General features: G+C 47.3%; 1 protein-coding gene across 4 annotated transcripts in view; it reads left to right on the top strand.

Moving 5' to 3' along the window:
* The first annotated feature begins 4,629 nt into the window (after positions 1-4,629).
* Ccdc57 (coiled-coil domain containing 57) overlaps positions 4,630-20,691 on the top strand; it is a 116,372-nt gene continuing 100,310 nt past the window's right edge. The window contains exons 1-3 of one of the 4 annotated variants that reach the window (XM_037201039.1): positions 4,630-4,795; positions 12,160-12,573; positions 14,214-14,322. In XM_037201039.1, the coding sequence (XP_037056934.1) occupies positions 12,167-12,573; positions 14,214-14,322 (516 nt within the window). In that variant the 5' untranslated portion in view covers positions 4,630-4,795; positions 12,160-12,166. The remainder of the gene's footprint in view (positions 4,796-12,159; positions 12,574-14,213; positions 14,323-20,691) is intronic. The other 3 variants (XR_003736204.2, XM_037201038.1, XM_028884938.2) reach the window with 3 other exon arrangements.

The raw sequence follows: 20,691 nt of genomic DNA, 5'->3' as shown, positions 1-20,691 counted from the left end.
CCATCTCTTTTACCATGACTTCTGCTGAGCAGGATTTAAACATCTTATGGCTTTGACCCCAAGAGCTGACACACCTTGTCCCTTAATTTCTCTTCCTCTACTGACGGAGGCCTGATTCACCTCCACCATCTACCTAGAGCTTATCATATCTACATTGCAACCAAAGATACACAGTGTGGAGCACCCCAAACCAAGGAGGCAGATGTCATGACCTCTGACCTTTGTTTTGAAAGGTTCTTGCTCTTGGCTCTCATCATGGAAAAATCAAGAGCTCCAGGAGAGAGGCCAGACCACGATAAAGGGACAAGGGAACTTAGGGGTAGAAAGCCTTTATGCTAGACTCATGCCTTGGACCAAGGAAGGGGTGAGGCTCTGCTCAGCTGTCTATCAGGAACCAGGAACTGCTACCCTTCCCTGTGAGTCAGCACAGAGATCTCAAAGACCAAGTACACAGGGAAGCAGAAGACCACAGGTTTCTGATGGTGAGGCCAGCGGTAGAGCTGGCCAGTGCTGTCTGTCCCTTCCCAGACACATGCCCTCCTTTCCTCTAAAGCCTCATCTCTTATGTCCTCAGTTACTAGCCAGTCCACCTATCCTGGTGGCCCTATTCAATTCTCTGAGTCTTGGGGAACAGGGACCATTTGTACAAGTCCTGCCATACTGTAGGAGTGGGTGATACATCTCCCCTAATAATGAACCTTACCTATCTATACCTCTGTACCTCTGTCCTCGTCTGTGGAGTACAGGTGACAATAGTCATTCCCAGGGTGCTCCAAGCTAAGAGCATGGCTCCCTACTTAGGGACCTAGTAGGGAACATGGCCAAATATCTTCATCCATTGTCATTAAGACAGAGGCCCAAGAAACAGGTGGCTTCCATCTCCTTCATTTCTCAGCTTACCTCTTGCCCTCTGGCAGATGGAGAAGTCACCCCCAACGAGCTTGACACTGTCATTTCCTGAACCTAAGGGAAGTGACTTGCTCAGGGCTCAGGGCCACACAGGTCTGTGCCCAGGCAGGGCCCTACACTACTTCCTGTTCCAGATCACTGTGCTATTGTAAGGCAGACAGCTGTTTGTGTGTGTGTGTGTGTGTGTGTGTGTGTGTGTGTGTGTGTGTGCACGTGCGTGCGTGCGTGCGTGCATGCATGCGTGCATGTGTGTTGGGGTAGGTGCCATGACAAGGTTGGCCTATGGCCAGAAGTCAAAGGAAGGATCCCAGGTTGTGGATGGCATGACCAGGAGTCCTTGGGCAGGTCTGGTGCTGCTTTCATGCCCAGGGCATTGTCCTAGGAGGCTGTCCAACTACCAAGTCAGCCTGTGTTCTGACATCCCAGAATTCTGGCCCAACTTTAGCCTTTCAGCTTTCCTACTCTTCCTTTTTCATTCCACCCTGGAATCCATGCATCTGCTAATCAGAGATGTGCTGACGTCTGCACTGGGATGGTGGCATTGGTGCAGGTGGTCTGAGAGGACAGTTGACCTCTGTCCATACCTGGACAGAGGCTTGGGCTGTGCACAGGGGCACAGGCAGGGTAAGGTTGCAGCTGCACCACTCACTATGGCATAAGGCAGTATCCCTTAGCCTATGATACTCTCCTCTGCATCTGCAGGAAGGATCACTGCAGAATGGCCACTGGAGTCCAGCACAGGCCCAGACAAAATGGTCTATAGTCAGATACATGCTGGCTCCCCAAAAGACAGGCTCCTAGGCACCTGTGCCTCAAATGTGGCCTTACTTGGAAACAAGATCACTGAAGATGTAATTGGTTAAAATGAGGTCACACTGTCCTGAGTACATCCTGATCCAATGTGACTGTCATCCAAGAGAGGCATAGTGTAGGAAGCCACATGACCACTCCTGCAGTCAAGGACGCCAAAGATGGCTGCCACCAGTAGCAGCTGAAGGACACAAGGAGGATCTTCCCCCTTGAGCCTGTGGTGTGGGTGTGCCCCTGCCGGCACCCTGGTTTCCCCAGAATGTTAAGATGTACATTTAGTATCTTTTCATGTCAGTTGGTCTGTCTTTCACCCAACTGTATTGTCCTCCAAGGGAGTGGGGTAAATGTCATACCCTTAGCCATCTCCTGGCTTGTGATGCTAAGAATGGAGTTTGGCGGAGGGGAAGTGGAGTGTGGGGTTCAAGGGGTCTCAGGGGAGGGCTTTCTTCAGTCTGGAGGTGTCAAGGGCTCCAGCATATCCTCTGCCTCGAAGGAAATGCTGAAGGACTGGGATGTGGCCATCGGGGAGGCTGCAGGGTGTGACAATATGAGCCAGTATCCCCAGGTGGTATTGGAAGGAATCTTGGTATGTCTGGTGGGGCAGAATGGTTGAGGGAGATACAGCCTTTGTCCGAGTCATTGGGAGAGTTGTCAGCCAAGGCACCCCAGCTCAGTTGCACTGGGATGCGTACGAAGGCTGTGGGACACTGCCACAGCTTCTGGACCAGGATGGCACCCCCGCTTTTTTCTGTTCTTAGGTACCAGGGCATGTGGTTTAGCTGCAAGAATGACTGTAGTCACCATGACACCTAGGTTACCCAGACACAGTTCCAAACACATTTCCCTATGATGTGGTGTTTCTGCTCTGGCTGCCATAACTCAATGCCAAGGACTGGGGCTTCACACAGACACTCCTTTCTCTAAGTTCTGGAGATGAATGTCTGAGGTCAGGAAGCCAGCAAGGCTGGTTTCTTCTGGCCTCTCTCTTCATCCTGCAGACAGCCCCTTCTTCCTATGTCCTCACTTGGCCTATCAGTGTGTCCCTTGTATCTCTTTCTCTTCTTAAAAATAATTTATTTCATATGCATTGGTATTTTGCCCGTATGTGTATCTGTGTGAGGGTGTCAGATCCACTGGAGCTGGAGTTACAGACAGTTGTGAGCTGCCATGTGGGTGCTGGGAATTGAGCCTGGGTCCTCTGGAAGAACAGCCAGTGTCCTTAACCACTGAGCCATCTCTCCAGCCCCTCTTTCTGTTCTTATAAGGGATGCCTGTCTTATGGGACTAGGGTCCCACTCTGATAACCTCATTTATCAGTAATTATCTCCTTAAAGCTTTAACTTCCCGATGTAGCTGCTTTGGGAAATAGGAATTTAAAATATGGATCCTGGGGAACCCACTTCCATCCATAACACACAGGCTTTTACAGACCCTCACTTCACAGATAAGGGAGCCAAGGCTTGGGGGACTCAGGTGCCACATGCTCTGACTCCCTTGTGGGTAGTCTAGCCCTACTTTGAGCATCCAGCTTAGGTTGGATCCTCCCAGCCTTCTCTGGCCATTTTCATGTACATGGGGGGTGGGGGGCAATTCCCTCCCCCCCACCTTGGGAAGTTCCCAGGAATATGACTGTGAGGCAGAACCAAGGGTGTGAGTATATTTGTGGATACGTCTGGCTTGGAGCTGACTCTTGGGCCCCTCAGCTAGGGGAGAAAAGAAGTGACAGCTGAGCATATGTCACATTCTAATAGCACAAAAGGCCCTTAGGGATCCAGGAGATCCAGATGTGGACACAGCAGGAGAGGGACAAAGGGTAAACATGTGGTCAGGAGGAGGGTTCAGGTCAAGCACCACGTGTATGCTGTCAGGAAGTGGGAACTGCAAGTCCAAGTGAAAGACTGGCGGACAGGGTGGAGGAAGACGACTGGATGTAGCACCGGAAAGCAGGAATGACACTAGACCTCTGGACGCTGCCCTCCTGGAGCAGGGGATTCCCAGACACTCCCCACCCCCTAGGGATTGTGCTGCTTCTGACCCAGGGCCAGGCCACAGTTTACCTCTTTAGGAAAAAGAGCTCAGAATACCATTCTTTTTTTATTATTTATGTGTTTGTGACTATGTGAACATGCACATCTCAACATGTGGCAGTCAGAGGAAAACTCACCGGAGTTGGTTCTCTCCTCCCACTATGTGGGTTCCAGAGTGCGGCTCTGGTTATCAGGCCTGCCCACTGAGCCGTCTCCGTGGCCCTCAGATAACCTGAGGATTTAAACAACAAAGACAGAGGCGAGTCTGACGTGGGGCCTCTCTCCATCTAACTCTTCATAGTCCAACGGGACAAGCTCTATGAAAGCTGGGGTTCTGGGGAAGCATTCACCTTTGATGTCTGAGGTATCAGGGAAAACCTGGGGAAGATTTCTCGTGGCCCTTCCTCACCCGGGGCTCTGAAGTAGGACCAATCCTTCACTTAGCCCCCTCTGGCTGGTGACTGGCCCCAGGTGCAACCTCCCTCCAACCTTGCCACGTGCAGTCCAGTGCACCCTTGCCACAGTCCCATGTGCAGTCTACACCGACGCAATGCAGGAAAGATCTGCGTCCCGGGAATAACTCCATGCCCGACTTGCAGGCTCTCCACCTAAGCTCCAGTCATTCAGCCTGCTAGCGCCTCCTAGGCTAGAGGCTACAACATGGGCACCCTGGGGACCCTCAGGCCACCTGAGGGGGCCACAGGGCACCACAGGTGTGGACCCTTGCTCACTGGCTTTTGCACTACTCGAGGAGTCCCACAGTTCACTAAACCCCTGCATCTCTTCTTTCAGTACCAGTGTGCACTGGGCAGAGGCCGGAACTCTGTGTTGGGGTTCCTGTTTCTGCCCGGAGGGACCGGGGCGCCAGAGTGCACCGGGACCCAGGCCAGGGACTTCAGTCGCTATGGTAACGAGGCCCGCCCTATAGGTGCGGCGGGCGAATGCTGGCGCTCAGGATCCAAGAGACCCCAGTGCGGGTTCGCCAGGTTCTTGATCGCGCGCCTGGAGACGAAGCGGATACCGCTGGGTCCTGCCGGGTGGCGCACGTGGTGAGTGGCATGGCCATCGCATCAGGTTCCTGCTTCCATGTAGCTTTGACCCAGACTCCCCAAACGCCTGCCTCGTAAGTCGCTACAGGCGACCATCGAGAGGCAACGGCCGGCAGCAGCACTGGGTGCAGGCAGGGTTCACTCAAATCTGCACATAATCGCAGTGTTTTCACTGCTCTGCAGTCTGAAACGGCGCCTCAGTCCCTCCGGACTTCATGAGTCCGTTATTTTGTACATTGCATCTCATCCTAGGTTGGCCCGATATTTAACATGATTAAGTTACTCATTTTTAGCATTCTTCCCTCGTGCCTCCCAGAAGACAGTGGTGTCTGCCAAGTGGCTATCAGAGAGTTGTTATTTTCTGCTGGCTTTGTGGCGCATGCCTTTAATACCGGCATTTGGGAGGCAGAGGCAGGTGGATCTGAGTTCGAGGCCAACCTGGTCTGCGTAGTTCCAGGATAACCATGGCTAAGAGGAGACCCTGTCTCAAAAACCTAACTAAATAAGTAAAGTCACTTTATTGTTTTCCTGTTGTAGATGATAAAACCTTTTGGGGAGGTGCTTGACTGTGTAAAGTCTTGCTTCTAACCCATATTTTCAGTCACTAATTTTAGCATACATCAGTGAAAACATCTTGATTTTTTTTCATTTAATTTCACATTTTATTATTTTTGTTTGGTTGGTTGGTTTTTCGTCTTTCAAGACAGGGTTTCTCTGTGTAGCCTTGGCTGTCCTGGAACCCATTCTGTAGACCAGGGCTGCCTTGAATTCAGAGATCCGCTTGCCTCTGCCTCCTGGGTGCTGGATTTAAAGGAGTGCTCTACCACCACCCAGTCACATTTTATTTTTGCCATGTTGGGTGGAGAAAAGAAATCACAAGTTAGCTGAATCAAACTATTCAGACCTTTCAGACTCAACTGGGATCCAGTTTCCAATGGTCTTTATTTAGAATCTGGATCAGAGTAGGTTTCAACCACTGCTCTGGCAGCTGCGGCCCTGGGAGAGCTGGTTAAAGCAGGCACAGACTGTATTCTCCAGGGCTCCTGTCTGGATACAGGCCAGTCCTCCGTGAGGATAACAGATGAAGGAGACTCAGCAACTCCAAGGGGTTGGGGATGGCACAGGCCTGGGACTGGTCATGAAGAGATGGAGATCATTGATGTCCCCATGGGTCAGACCTCAAAGGTCATTTTCCTTCCACCTATATCCTGGAATCTTTATGAAACTCCTCCATGAGGACCAGGCAGGAATTGACTCCTTGGCTTCAAGAATAGTCCAATATAAGCTCATTGTCTTAGTCTTTGTTCTATTGCAGTGAAGAGACACCATGACCAAGGCAACTCTTAAAAAAGAAAGCATTTAACTGGGGGTTTGTTTAGTTTCAGAAGCTCAGTGGTGGCAAGCATGGCACTGGAGCAGTAGCTGATAGCTACATCCTGATCCACAGACAGAGAGAGAGAAAGAGAGGAGAGAGAGACAGAAAGCAAGACAGTCTGGCATGGACTTTTGAAACCTCAAAGCCCACCCCCAGAGACACACTTCCTCCAACAAGTCTGCACCTCCTAATCCTTTCTAATCCTTTCACACTCCCTCCCTGGTGACCAGGCACTCAAATACATGAGCCTGTGGAGGCCGTTCTTATTCAGACCACCATATGTATATAGCAGCTTCTGGAAATATTTTTACTTTTCTTTGATCCTTGACTTGCAGAGCCTGGTTTACGCTATTTTTCTTTCTCACCTGTAGCAGGAATCTTAAAGAGTCTTTATTAATAAAATCAAACCTGAGCTAGGTATTGGGGTGAACACTGGAAGGTCAGAGAGACAGAACGAGCCACAGCTAACCTCATCTGGCCAACTTCTCAGCTGATCCTGTTTCCTCAGACTGGAAGCCTCTGTGTCCTCATATCCATCCGAATGGCTCTCAGCTGAACTGTGCTGCTCAAAACCTAAAAGCTTAACCAGCCAAATGCTTCTAGTTTCTGGTCTTCACGCCTTATATACCTTTCTGCTTTCTGCCATCACTTCCTGGGATTAAAGCCTCGCTTTCTGGGATTAAGGTCGTGAATCACCATGCTTGGCTGTATCCTTGAACAGATGAATTTCTGCCATTGGAATGCTAGGATTAAAGGCGTGTGCTACCACTGCCTATCCTAAGTATCTAGTGGCTTTTCTGTTCTCTGACTCCAGATAAGTTTATTAGAGTACACAATATTTTGGGAAACACAATACCACCACACTCACCCTAATATACTTTACCTTCAAGAATTTCAGTCTCTGTAGAAGCTACAGGTTTCCCAGTCATACCACCTCTTTTTTAAAAACAATAATTTTATTTTTATTTATTTATTTTATATCCTGGCTGCAGTTTCTCCTCCCTCCTCTTCTCCCAGCCCCTAACCCCACACATACCCTGATTCCTACCCACCCCTGTAGCTGGAGTTTTCTCTGGTCCCACCTGGCCTGGCAGTTGGTGTTTCTCTGGTCCTGCAGCTGCTTTAAGTTATAAGAGCTAGCTAGCAAGAAGTCTGCCATCGGCCACACAAATGGTAACTGTGACAATTGTCACAGTTGTGAGACTCCTAACCGTGGGAGCAGGGCTGTCTCCAACTCTTCTACTGGCTTTTGGGACCCGACTCCTCATACTAGGTGGCCTTGCCCAGCCTTAATGCATGGGAGGGTGCTTAGTCTTACTGAATGATTATTTTATATACAGGACCTCGGGGCTAGGTGGACCGGAGAAACTTCCAGCTACATGCCCCCATCTACTACTCCTCTGTTTCTGTTTAGGAAAGGGCAGGTCTCCCATGAGTATCTGTAAAACACGGCATACTGAAAGGACCAAGCAGGTGCCATAACAGGCTGTCAGTCTCCTCTCAGAGATCAGGCCTCAATTTCAGTTTCCTAAGACTTAAGCAAGCAGTTTCTGGGAGGGCTACGACATAGTCCTTGCAGTAGCTCCCTTTCTGCACGTACTCTGACTGCTCAAGGTTCAGTCAATTGTTTACTGTCTGGGACCCCTCACCCACTTAGAGCTACGTGCATGGGTCAGTGTGAACATGTGAGACCAGCCAGCCTCTATGGCAGCTCAAGGACAGAGCCGGGGCCACTGAGTCAGCCCCACAGTCAGTATGTGCTAGGCCAGCCAGCCTCTATGGCAGCTCATGGACAAAGCCTGGGACTTGTCCAGGCCTGCCCAAAAATGATAACTGTAACCCCCAACCAGTAAATTCAAAGATTACATACCCTCACCCAATCATATGATGCAAAGGCTTGTACCATCCTGCTGGTCGGTTTTTCCTTTTGAAAACCCCTCACCCTGAGAGCTCAGGGCCGTCCTCCTCTACCCACTTAGTTGGAGTGTTGGACACGGACCAAATCTGGGCTTGTTTGTTATCAATAAACCCCTGTGTGTTTTGCATTGGATATTGGCTCTGTGCTGGTCTTGTTGGGGCAGGGGGAGGGAAGGCCCGAGACATGGGCACAACAATATCAAGTTGCAGTAAGACCAAGCACTTCCCCATTCATTAAGGCTGGGCAAGGCGACCCAGTGTCAGGAGTTGGCCCCAACGAGCCAGTAAAAGAGTTGGAGACAGCCCTGCTCCCACTGTTAGGAGTCCCACAAGAGGACCAAGCTACACAAGTTGCTCTGTAGACCAGGCTAGCCTTGAATTCACAGATCCACCTATCTCTTCCTCTCAAGTGCTGGGATCAAAGGTGTGTGCCACCCTCCCAGCTACTACCACCTCTATTCTAACGCCTGGATTTTCTCTTAGGATTCTTTTTACTGAAGCTACAAGGCCTCATTAGAAACTGGCCAAGAGTCAGCACTTACATTGACCTACTGTGGAGTCAGAGAGTCTAAGTGCTGAAATACGGTGACTTCTGCTCCTGGCGGCCTCAGACCTGAAACAATTATGTGCTATTTGCCAAATATTCTTCTGTTTCCATTACTCCTGCATTTATGGAGATGCAGGTGGTGGGTTACACCATTTTTCCTCTACTTATGAAGTTACTGTCTATGCAGGGAGACCCCATTGTACTGTAGGGCACGGGCACCCCACTGTCTTACTTGGTTAGGAGAACAAAGAAGCAATGGTGGGGATAAGTTCCACCGGCCTGGCTTGAATGATGGCCTGCTGGGTTCTGAAGACCTAGCGTAAGAAATTGCCCCAGTAAGAAAAGAGAGGGCTATTTAGGCAAAGAGTAACACGTACCCCCAGGGACAAAAGTATCAGCCCTCAGGCCTCTGGAAGCAGCTGGAAGTCCAGAGAGTGCTGCAGCAAGCCAGGCCAGCAGGCTCCAACCCATGGGCCTCTGTCTGCAGCCCCAAGGAGTGAAACTCACTTTGAAAATATCCGGGAGCCACAGCAGATATTAAGCAGGATGGTATCACACAGTCAGGTCTCCATGTCAGAAGAGTAACAGCCTGAGGCCTGTGGCCAGTGAACCGAAGAGGCAAGTGGTAGTTGATTGCCTTGGGGCAACCCTACTTAGGTGTTTAAAATGATTTTTCTGGTGTCCGTAAAAGGGGCATGTTAGTTACTTCTCACCTTGCCCTGACGTAAGCAGCTCAAGGAAGTGGGGAGTTGTCTGGCCTTGCAGTTTGAGGGGATCATCTGTTGTGTGTGCGGCAAGTGTGAGCCGGCTGAGGTTCAGGCCTGTCAGTGAGATGACCGTACCACTGAGTAGGCCGCAGGAGTGGGTAGCACTCACGCAGGCAGAGGGATCTCCCGAACTCTAGTGAGGATGACTGCGTGGCAGCTCTGAGAGGCTAGGGTGCTGTGACTGCTGTGGAGCTCGGACTCACGCCAGTTAAGCAACAGGATGAGTAAGGCTGCCTCAGTTTGTAATCTGCTCTAAGAACCCCATCTCAGGACATGTGAGGAGCTCGGGGCATACAGTCTCCTCTGGATGGCGCTAGGGATCCCTTGCTCAACTTTGGTTCTTCTTGGCAGTACTCAGATTTCCTGTGCCACTGTGTCCTCCTCCTCTAGGATCAGGGACTTTGCACAGCCAATGTTTTGTTTGTGTCTACATACAGTTCATGCTTGGACCCCTAAAGAGTTGGGGGTCCCCACAACTGGCCTTGGGAGGCTTTGTCATGCTTGTTACCTAGGTGCTGATAAAAGCCTCTCTGTGAGAGCAGCAGGGCAGGACTGGGGTTGTCCAGTTGTTGTGCGACTCAAAGCCCCTGGAAGATACTGCCTGGTCCGTTACACAGTATCTGCCAGGCCTTGTTTTAGGGATTTAGAACTTACAGGAAGGCCTGCCACAAAACTGTGCCCACTGTCCAATGGAACACTCATTCTTTCCTGTAAAATGCACTCATTTCTTTAGTCCTGATGATTTTGACTATAATTTAAATCTTTATTTATTTATTTTTATGTCTGTGTGTGTGCTTGTGGAACCATGTATATGAAGGAGCCTGTAGACTCCAGAGGAAGGCATCAGAGGCCCTGGAACTGGAGTTATAAATGCTTGTAAGCTGCCATGTGGGTACTGGGAAAGGAATCAGGTCCTCTGCAAGAGCAGCAAGTACTCTTTTTTTAAAAAATTATTTAATTTTTATTTTATGTGCATTGGTGTGAAGGTGTCAGATCTTCTGGAACAGGAGTTACAGACAGTTGTGAGCTGCCATGTGGGTACCAGGAATTGAACCTGGGTCCTTTGGAAGAGCATCCAGTGTTCCTAACCCCTGAGCCATCTCTTTAGCCCGGAGCAGCAAGTACTCTTAACCACTGAACCATCTCTCCAACCTGACTGTAACTAATTTTTGTTATCAGTAATTTCATGAATAAAATTTTCTCTAAGTAGTATTCTTGCTTATATAAAGAGCAGCTACTGGCTTAGGGACTTTGGACTTGATGTAAATACAACACACAATAGCACACATGAACTCACTCACATACCTTCACAGTACCACAAACTTATATACACACACTACAGACAATACATAGCATGCCACACCCTCCATGCATACATCATGCCCTCCTCTCCACCCACACATACAGCACAACACAAAAGCAAACCCCTGTGGTCCTCCTGCCCCTGCTACTGAGTTTTATGTCAGTGGTTGCTTTGTGGATCTGAGTAGAGGTGAGGCAACCTACATCATCTTCACTTGGGACTCTCTCAATGTGTTGGCTGTCATTTTGCACATTCTCTGTAAATATATACAGGACCAGTGAGTTGAGGTGACCTGGGGCAGTGTGTTTTTTCTTTCTAAAGAAGACCCACTTGCAGAGAGTCAGACTGCTGCTTTCTTTGGGGTGACAGTGACACACAAATACAACTGCCAGATGCCTCCGTGTGCCCTGGGAAAACACTATTGGAAGAGGGTGACGTTCAGACATCATTGCCTCCAAAAGGTGACAAGAGCCCCGTGCCTCTGCTGCACCCGCTGGCTGTGGTGCCTAGGTGATGACACCCAGCATTGCTGGCCTCAGATTGGCTGTATACATAAAGCTAGAAGCCCCAAGCAAAATGGCTTTGTGTACAGAGAAGAACCCCTTTTCTGTTGAGTCCTGACAACCAGGCCCCACTAGAACCAGTAACAGTCTGCAGAGCCTTGAGAAGAAACAGGCTCTCAGTGTGCTGTGGCCAGTGCAGTCCCGCCCTGCAGGGCAGGTCCTCAGTTCCCCAGTCAGAGGCTTTTAAAGACTTACTAGCTATTTGAAAAAGTAGTTTTATAATGTTGGATCTAATGTTTTTAAAAATTTAGACTTTATCCAGACACAGTGGCGCATACCTATTACCCTAGCTATTCAGGAGGCTGTAGCAGAGGATGGAGAGTTCAAGGCCAGCCTGGGCAACTTAGCAAGACTCCATCTCAAAACCACTGGACTTGTATTTGTTCTCTTATTTTTTTATAACCTTTATTTCTGATTTCTGTTATTTACAAAAATGTCAGTCCATGATAGCTTGAAAGCAAAAGAAGGAAGGAACTTATCATGAGGTAAATCTTCCAGGAGGCCGCGTCCTGGCTACAGAGTAGAGTGGTGGGAAGAATCGGGTACTGGCTTCAGCCCTAGCTTAGCTACTTAGCTGCCTCAGTCTTCTAACACGCAAATGGAGTAGAGCTACACGAAGCCGATTGACGGACGTAGCTCCTGGAGGTGTTCAAACCATGCCTCGCATCTCCCTTCCTCTGCTTTCCCTGGATTTACAGCCCCTGGTCTCCTGCTGTAGAGTGACGAGGGGCAGGTGAACCCCGGAGGTCTCGGGCTTGCTGCTGCCTCTCGACTCTGAACCTCCCTGACAGGAGAACCATGCTTACCATGGCTGGAGAACCCCAGGTGGGCACCGGGGAGGGAAGTTTAGAATCCCTAACGGTGTCTGCGTGTTGCCTTCTCTTTGCTACAGCCGCACCATGCTGCCCCCGTGCTCGGAGCGGGAACTGAGTGAGCTCCTGGCTCGCAAGGAGGAGGAATGGCGGGCACTGCAGGCCCACCGTGCCCAGCTGCAGGAGGAGGCGCTGCGGAATACTCAGAAGCACCTGGAGGAGACACAAGGGAAGCTGCGGCGCCTGCAGGAGGACTTTGTTTACAATCTTCAGGTGCTGGAGGAACGGGACCGGGAGCTGGAGCGCTACGATGTCGAGTTCACCCAGGCCCGCCGGCGGGAGGAGGCCCGGCAAGCGGAGGCCAGTGAGCTCAAGATAGAGGTGGCCAAGCTGAAACAGGCACTCTCCAGAGAGGCCAGGCGCGTGGAGGAGCTGCAGCATCAGCATCAGCTAATGTTGCAGGAGCATCACTTGGAGCTGGAGCGTGTCCACAGGTGAGCATCACAGATGTCGAGGTCCTGGAGCTTCTCCCAACAGGCTGGGAGCCACCCACTCTCCCTGTACCCTCACCCTGGCTTGTTCAGTAAAGTGAAATGTCCCTGGGATCCAGGAAGCAGTTTTCCAGGATTATGTGTGGAACAATAATAGTAAGACACTTTGAATATAATTTTTGAGCTACTATTGGGGAGGTTTTTAAAAACAGTTTACCACTATAGATTATTTTCTCTGGTGTCCATTGAGTGAGTGATGCACATGTTCCTCTAGACACTAGTGATATTACGATCTTTTCCTTAGATTTCAGCCTAAGATTTCTGTTTTAGACAAGGTCTCACTGTATAGCCCTGGCTGCCCAGGAACTGATGGTGTAGACCAGGCTGGCCACACACTCACGAAGATCTGCCTGCCTCTGCCTCTGAGTGCTGGGACTGAAGGCGTGGGTCACTGCCCCAGCATGTCAGCTGCTATCTGCTGACATTCTTAGCTTTAGAGTTTGGTGGAAGCTACTGGTCTGCTAAGTTTTAGCAATACATTCCACAAGTTTCACCTGACATTGCAGAGGTGTTGTGTCAGACATGGAGGTCTGTCGTAAGTCTTCTGAAGCACCTGTGATCCACAGTCAGGAAGTGCTGCTCAGCCCCTGGAAGATGTCACAGATGTCTGCTTTGTGTCTGTTTGTGGCTCTTTTGCCTTTTTCTCCAAACTGAGACCTTTCAGTCATGTGCAGATTGACACCTTGTCAGACCTCTTCTCTCCTTCCTGTACTGAAACGCCAAGGGCATAGGAAGTATCAGTATCATAGTAGTAACCCCACACATTCTTGGGGCCCCATTTGTTTATTTTTAATTTTTAGTTTATTTTCTCTGTGTTCAGTCATGTCATGTCTAATGTCTTGTATCAAGTTCACCAATTCCTTCCTTTGTCAAATTATTGTGACATCATGCCCAGAATTTGAGCCTTTTGTGTAGGTTATTGTACTTCTTAAATCTTTTTTTGTTGTTTTGAGATAGGGCCTCACTCTGTAGACCAGGTTGGCCTTGACCTCACAAAGATCTGCCTGCCTCTGCCTCCTGAGTGCTGGGATCCCGATGAAAGGCACTGCGGCTGATGGCCTGGGTAGTAATTGTGCTTTGTAGCTATCAAGTTTCCATGTGATTCTTTGTTGTATCTCTTTGCTGGGATTTTTCTGTTTCTATTTGTTTCTCTAAATGTTGGCATCATTTGATAATGAACTCTCTCCCCCGTCCCCCAGGGTCTCACTATGTAGCCCTGGCTGTCCTGGAATTCACTAGGTATACCTGGTTGGCCTTGAACTCAGAGATCTGCTTGATGCTTTCTCCTGAGTGCTGGGATTAAAGGCGTGCATCACCATGCCTGGCCCTTTCCTGCTTCTTGTTAGTCCATCAGTTTGGGGTTCTTTGTTGTGTTTTCTCCTGTGCAGTTGGTCACTCCATTTAGGGGTGGCAGGCAGGTTCAGGTCAAGCAGAAGTTCTGCTTCTTGGAAGCCTGTTATAAGCACCTCTGCAAAAGCCATGTACCAACTCCATGTGTGAGGAACACCATGCAGTGTATACATTCGGTGCATACATAGGAACATTCATAATGGCTCTCTGAATACAATGTCTCATTGCCACAGTGACAAGAAGAGTGAAATAGACCGCCAGCAGGAGCAGTATGAGGATCTGAAGTGGAAGTTGGAGAGAAAACTGAGGGAACTCGATGGTGAACTTGCTCTTCAGAGACAGGTAGAGCATCATTGGGGGTTGGTTCTTCCTTTGGGGCATTCCTTGCCAACTAGTTTGAAATCTGGATGGTGAGGGGTTCATTGAGTATATTATTCCAGAAGAAGTGGAATCATTGGACTGATTTCCACTCTGGGAGTCTATTGGATACTGTGAGATATGTCTAAATCTTCCCTGGAAGTCACTGCCAGTGTGACTCTTCTCCCAGGTACCAATCAGAAGTTTCCAGGGAAATGGCCATACATAAACATGCAGAAGCACATTTATTATTTATTTATTTATTTATTTATTTATTTATTTATTTATTTATTATTTTTTTGGGGGGGGTTATTTATTATTTTGGAGTTAGGGTTTCTCTGTGTAGTTTTGATACCTGTCCTGGAACTCACTCTGTAGACCAGGCTGGCCTTGAACTTACAAAGATCTGCCTTGCTCTGCCTCCTGAGTGCTGGGATTAAAGGTGTGTGCCACCACCACCCGGCCAGAAGCGCATTTATTATGTGAATTGACCTTTGAGGTCTTGGAGGCCACCCCACAATCTACCATGTAGGCTGGAGAACCTGGAACTTGGTTATGTCTGAACCCAAAGGCCAAAGAAACTGTAGCCCTACTTGAAAGGGCAAGAGAAGATGAAATCAGGACTCAAGCAGAAAGGAAAGTCCATTCCTGTTCTCTTGTGTCTGTATCAGATTGGCTGACACCACCCACACTGGGGAGACTGAGTCTTCTTTACTCAGTCCTCTAATTCACATGTTCACCTTGTTCGGAAAATTGCTCATAGACATACCCAGAAATAATTGTTTTTTTTTTTTAATTTAAATTTATTTATTTTTATTTTTATATACATTGGTGTTTTGCCTGCAATAATGTTTGTATGCAGGAATGAAATTCCCTGGAACAGGAGTTACAAATAGCTGTGAGCTGTCATGTGGGTGCTGGGAATTGAACCAGGGCCTCTGGAAGAGCAGCCAGTGCTCTTAACCGCTGAGCCATCTCTCCAGTCCCCTAGAAATGATTGTTTACTAACTAGCTGTGAAGTCTTTAGGCCAGTAAAGTTGACCCATAAAGCTAACCATCACAAATCTACCTCTTGTTAACCTAGTCCCATTACACATCTCCCCACCATTTCACCTACAAGTAAAGACATTAGGAAGGTTGTCCTTCCACTGAACGTGAGACAAAGTTCTGACTATAACAACAAATGTACTATTCTTCTCAAGTATGGAAGGAAACAAATGTTATCTGTTTTCAAGGTAAGGCCTTACAGTCGGGTGGGAGACTGATCTCTGTGAGTCTGAAGCCAGACTGGCCTACAGAGTAAATTCTAGGACAGCCAGGGCTACACAGAGAAACCCTGCCTCAAGAAAAAAAGAAGAAGAAAGAAAAAAGACAAAAGCCTTGGTCTACAGCCTGCTCTTACCTCAGATTTGCAATTCTGATTCTGCCACAGCCTTCCAAGTGCCTGCACCATTGTCCAGATAAAATGTCAATGGATGCTCCTGCTATCCACACTGTTAGTACTTAATCTAGATTTGGAAATACACAGTCAGTCAATGCTGTTACATGACAAAGGAACAGAAGAAAGAAAAAAGATGCTTACGTCATGTATGTGTCTGTATGTGCACACGTGTTCTTCCTGTTTGTTTGTCTTGTTTTGAGACAGGGTTTCTCTGTGCAGCCCTGACAGTCCTGGAACTAGCTTTGATGACCAGGCTGGCCTCGAGCCCACAGAGATCTGCGGTCTCTGCCTCCTGAGTGCTGGGATTAAAGGTGTGTGCTACCATGCCAGGCTACACACACATATTCTTAACAAAATAGGAAAGGATTAGTTGGGCTTGGTGGTATACATGTTTAATGCCACTCAAGAAGATCGCAAGTTTAAGATCCTCTGGGCTACGTTGAAAACTTATCTGGAAAAAAGGTGTGCAGGCCTGGGCTAGAAGTGTGTGTTGGATCGTGTCTTTTTGAGGCAGAAGTTGTGGAGTCTTTAATTGAAGTGCTAGAAGAGATGCCTTCAAGCTTGATGGTAGTAGCAGCAACCTCTTCTCAGCTGGGAGCAGAACCATTTTCAGAGGTAGTGGGAGAGGCGCTTGGACAGGGGATAGCTCTAGAGGCTATAACGAAGCCTAAGACCAAAGACCTCCAGAATGTATACAGCGTATATTTTTATTTAAAATGTGTTACATTGATTGGTTTGTGTGTTTGGGGGTGGGGATACACATGCTGTAGCGTGCTAGTGACTATCAGAGGACAGTCTGTGGGAATCCATTCTCACCTCTTACGGTTTAGGGTCTCAGGGGATTGAACTCAGGCCATTAGGCTTGGTGACAGTGTCATCCGTAGCCAGAGCATGTGTTGTTATTTGAAGAGTTCCTGCATTCCTGTGAAGATGAGTTTATAAATGTACCATAGAAGAAAATAAGGTGCCTTCTCTTTTTTCTTTTTTAAATTTTGTGTGTATAGGTGTTTTGGAGTGTATGTCTACACACCACTTGTATGCCCACAGAGGCCAGGAAAGACCTTCAACTGTCATGGTAAATGGTTGTGAGCCACCATGTGGATGCAGGTAATCAAACCTGGGTCCTTTAGAAGAGTTACCTGCTGCTGAAGTTTTCCTGTGTCCCAGCCGGCCAGCAGTTTGGACAAATCTCTCCTATTCGTGTCCCCCAAGTAAACACACAGAGGCTTATATTAGTTAAAACTGCTTGGCCATTAGCTCAGGCCTACCACTGACCAGCTCTTACATTTAAACTCAGCCCATTTCTGTTAATCTATGTGTTGCCACATTTTCTGTGGCTTTACCTGTCTGTCACTACATGCTGCTCCCTGGACGGCGGGCTGGCATTTTCTGACTCAGCCTTCCTTTTCCTCATCCCAGAATTCTCCTTGTCTGCTTATCCCACCTGTACTTCCTGCTTGGCTACTGGCCAATCGGCGTTTTATTAAACCAGTGTACAAAAGCATTATTCCATAGTAGTAACCAATGCTCTTAACCACAGAGCCTTCTCTGAGGCCCAAGATGCCTAATCTCAACATTTTTATTTATTTAGAAAACATAGGACAAACTGGAAAAATGGATGAAACATTTGAAAAACTCAAATTTTTTTTCAGTTAAATTGTTAGAAAACTTAAAGATAGCTTACTTTTAAAAAATGACAGGAGTTTTATATAGACCCCTAAAAGTTGCTGCGACTGCAGCTTTAGCTGTGTGACGTGCTTCCTCCATGATTGGGAATCTGTGTCTTGAGCAAACTTGAAGATGTCGTTCTGACGGTGGACCTGAAATACGGTCAGTCTCGTGCAAACACAAATGGTAGAGCCAGGCGGTGGTGGCCCACACCTCTGGTCCTAGCACTCGGGAGCAGAGGCAGGCTGATCTCTGAGTTCGAGGTCAGTCTGGGCTACAGAGTGAGTTCCAGGACAGCCAGGGCTACACAGTGAGACTTTGTCTTGAAAAACAACAATCAAAAAACAAAACAGAACAAGTGAAGAACAAAAGTAGATTTTGCTCTGGAAGAGTCTCAGCAAACATTTTTGTTTATTTGGTTGGTTTTGTTTGTTTGTTTCATTTTGTTTTGGTTTTTGGTTTTCCGAGACAGGGTTTCTCAGTTCAGTTCTGGCTGTCTGAGAACTCACTTTGTAGATCAGGCTGGCCTCTAATTTACAGAGATCCACCTGCTTCTGCCTCCTGAGTGCTGGGATTAAAGGTGTGCACCACAACCTCCTGGCTGAACTTTTGGCTTATACAGAGCCTGACAATCTGTGAGTGCTTAGTAAATGGAAACGTATTTTCATTGGAAATATATTTGAATTTTTAAAATAAAAGTTCTTATTTCTTTCTTTCTTTTTTTTTTTTAAAGGAAACTAATACTTAATATTCTACCAGGTCTGGCTCCACTGGCCAGAATCACAGAACATGGTAATGCTAAGGGATGTCCCCAGGGATTTTTTTTTTTTTTTTTTTTTTTTTTTGGTTTTTCAAGAAAGGGTTTCTCTGTGTAGCTTTGCGCCTTTCTTGGAACTCACTTTGGAGACCAGGCTGGCCTCAAACTCACAGAGATCCGCCTGCCTCTGCCTCCTGAGTGCTGGGATTAAAGGCGTGCACCACCACCACCACACCACCACCACCACCACCACCACCACCACCACCACCGGCCCGGCAGCCCAGGGATCTTCTTAACCTCCACTGTGGCATAATTGTCCAGTATTCCCTGGAAGTCTGGGTCATTCACCTCAGTCAACACCATAGCTCCTTTCTTTATCTGTTGTCCTGGGGGCTTGAGGGCCCCACATGATAGACAGTGTCCTGTGGATAAACTGGTCCAGTGGAACCATTGTAGTGTTCCTGATAGAAGAATTTCCCTCTCTGAAATCAAGACTTCTAACAGTAGAGGAGAGCATCCTGGGAACAGAAGGCAATTTTTTTGCTAGAGGTGATAGTGGGTAATGCCATTCTTAATTCTATATCTCAGTTCCTGGGCCCATGACTTGTTGCCATGGGAGAAACTACCACTTATTAAATTCTGATTCAGAGCATATTCAGCCTTCTAGGCAACCTTGTTTCAGCCCAGAAATTTAATGTTACCTAGCTGGTACTGTAAATTAATCTTCAAAACACCATTTCACTGCTCATTCAAGCCAACTGCTCATGATGATAAGACCCATTAATCTTACAATCATGACCCCACTGAGCACTTCTTTGGTTGTGAGTGAGTCCTTGGTCAGAAGCAATGCTCTGTGGAATACCATTCCTGTGGATAAGGCATTCTGTGGCCTATAAATTGTAGTATTGATAGAAGCATTACATGCAAGGAAGGCAAATCCATACTCAGAATACGTGTCTGTTCTAATAAGGATACTGCCCCTTCCTTGATGGCGGTGAATCAGTGTAACAAGGTCTCATGCTGGTCATCCAAGGAATGGTACCATAGTGTAGCTCAGTGTTGGTTTTGTTGCTGGCAGATTGGGCGCTCAGCAGTAGCCACAGCCAAGTCAGCCTTGCTAAGTTAGAAGTCCATATTGCTGAGGCTTTGCATAACCTCCAACCCTGCCACCATGGCCAGGTCGTTCATGAATCCATTGGGCAATTATAGGGGTAGCTGAAGAAAGAGAATGAGAAGAAAGAGATTGAGGTTGTTTACTGTCTACAGAACAGGTCATCATGTCTACCTGACTACTGAAATCCTCTGCTGAGGTCAAGTTTTTTTTTTTTTTTTTTTTTTTTTTTTTTTTTTTTTTTTTTTTATTCATTTATTTATTTTCCTATTTTCAGCTTGACACAGTAAAAGTTCTTTTTTTTTTTAAATTTTTTTTTCTATTATCAGCTTGATACAGTACAAATTCTTATCCTAATAGTGAAATGTTTCACTGAGGCTTGCCCAGTAATTTAGTAAAAACGAAACTTATTCTAAGCCACAGTCATCCTAGGGTCTCCCCTGCTGTGTAGCCTCCCTGGATCTGTGGGTTGCAGTCTGATTGTTCTTTGCTTTATATCTAGTATCCACTTATGAGTGAGTACATACCATGTTTGTCCTTCTAGGTTTGGGTTACCTCACTCAGGATGATTTTTTTCTAGTTCCATCCATTTGCCTGCAAATTTCATGCTGTCACTGTTTCTCTCTGCTGAGTTGTACTCCATTGTGTATATGTACCACATTTTCTTAATCCATTCTTCAGTTGATGGGCATCTAGGTTGTTTCCAGGTTCTGGCTATTACGAATAGTGCTGCTATGAACATAGTTGAGCATGTGTCTTTGTGGTATGAATCAGCATTCCTTGAGTATATGCCCAAGAGTGGGATGGCTGGGTCTTGAGGTAATTCGATTCCTAATTTTCTGAGAAACCGCCATACTGATTTCCACAGTGGTTGTACAAGTTTACAACCCCCACCAACAGTGGAGGAGTGTTCCCTTTGCTCATCCTCTCTAACATAGTCATTAATGGTTTTGATCATAGCCATTCTGACAGGTGTAAGGTGGTATCTCAGAGTCGTTTTGATTTGCATTTCTCTGATGATTAAGGATGTTGAGTATTTCTTTACATGTCTTGCAGCCATTTGAGATTCTTCTTTTGAGAATTCTCTGTTTAGCTCTTTAGCCCATTTTTTAAATTGGATTGTTTAGTATTTTGATGTCTAGTTTCTTGAGTTCTTTATATACTTTGGAGATCAGTCCTCTGTCAGATGTGGGGTTGGTGAAGGTCTTTTCCCATTCTGTTGGCTGTCTTTTTGTCTTATTGACCTTGTCTTTTGCCCTACAAAAGCGTTTCAGTTTCAAAGAGGTCCCATTTATTAATTGTTGTGCTCAGTGTCTGTGCTACTGGTGTTATATTTAGGAAGTGATCTCCTGTGTCAATGCGTTCAAGAGTACTTCC

Source organism: Peromyscus leucopus, chromosome 8b, assembly GCF_004664715.2.
Source record: "Peromyscus leucopus breed LL Stock chromosome 8b, UCI_PerLeu_2.1, whole genome shotgun sequence".
NCBI classification, from domain to species: Eukaryota; Metazoa; Chordata; class Mammalia; order Rodentia; family Cricetidae; genus Peromyscus; species Peromyscus leucopus.
Note: the sequence above shows the minus strand (reverse complement) of the source record. Positions and strands in the feature narration are given on the sequence as shown.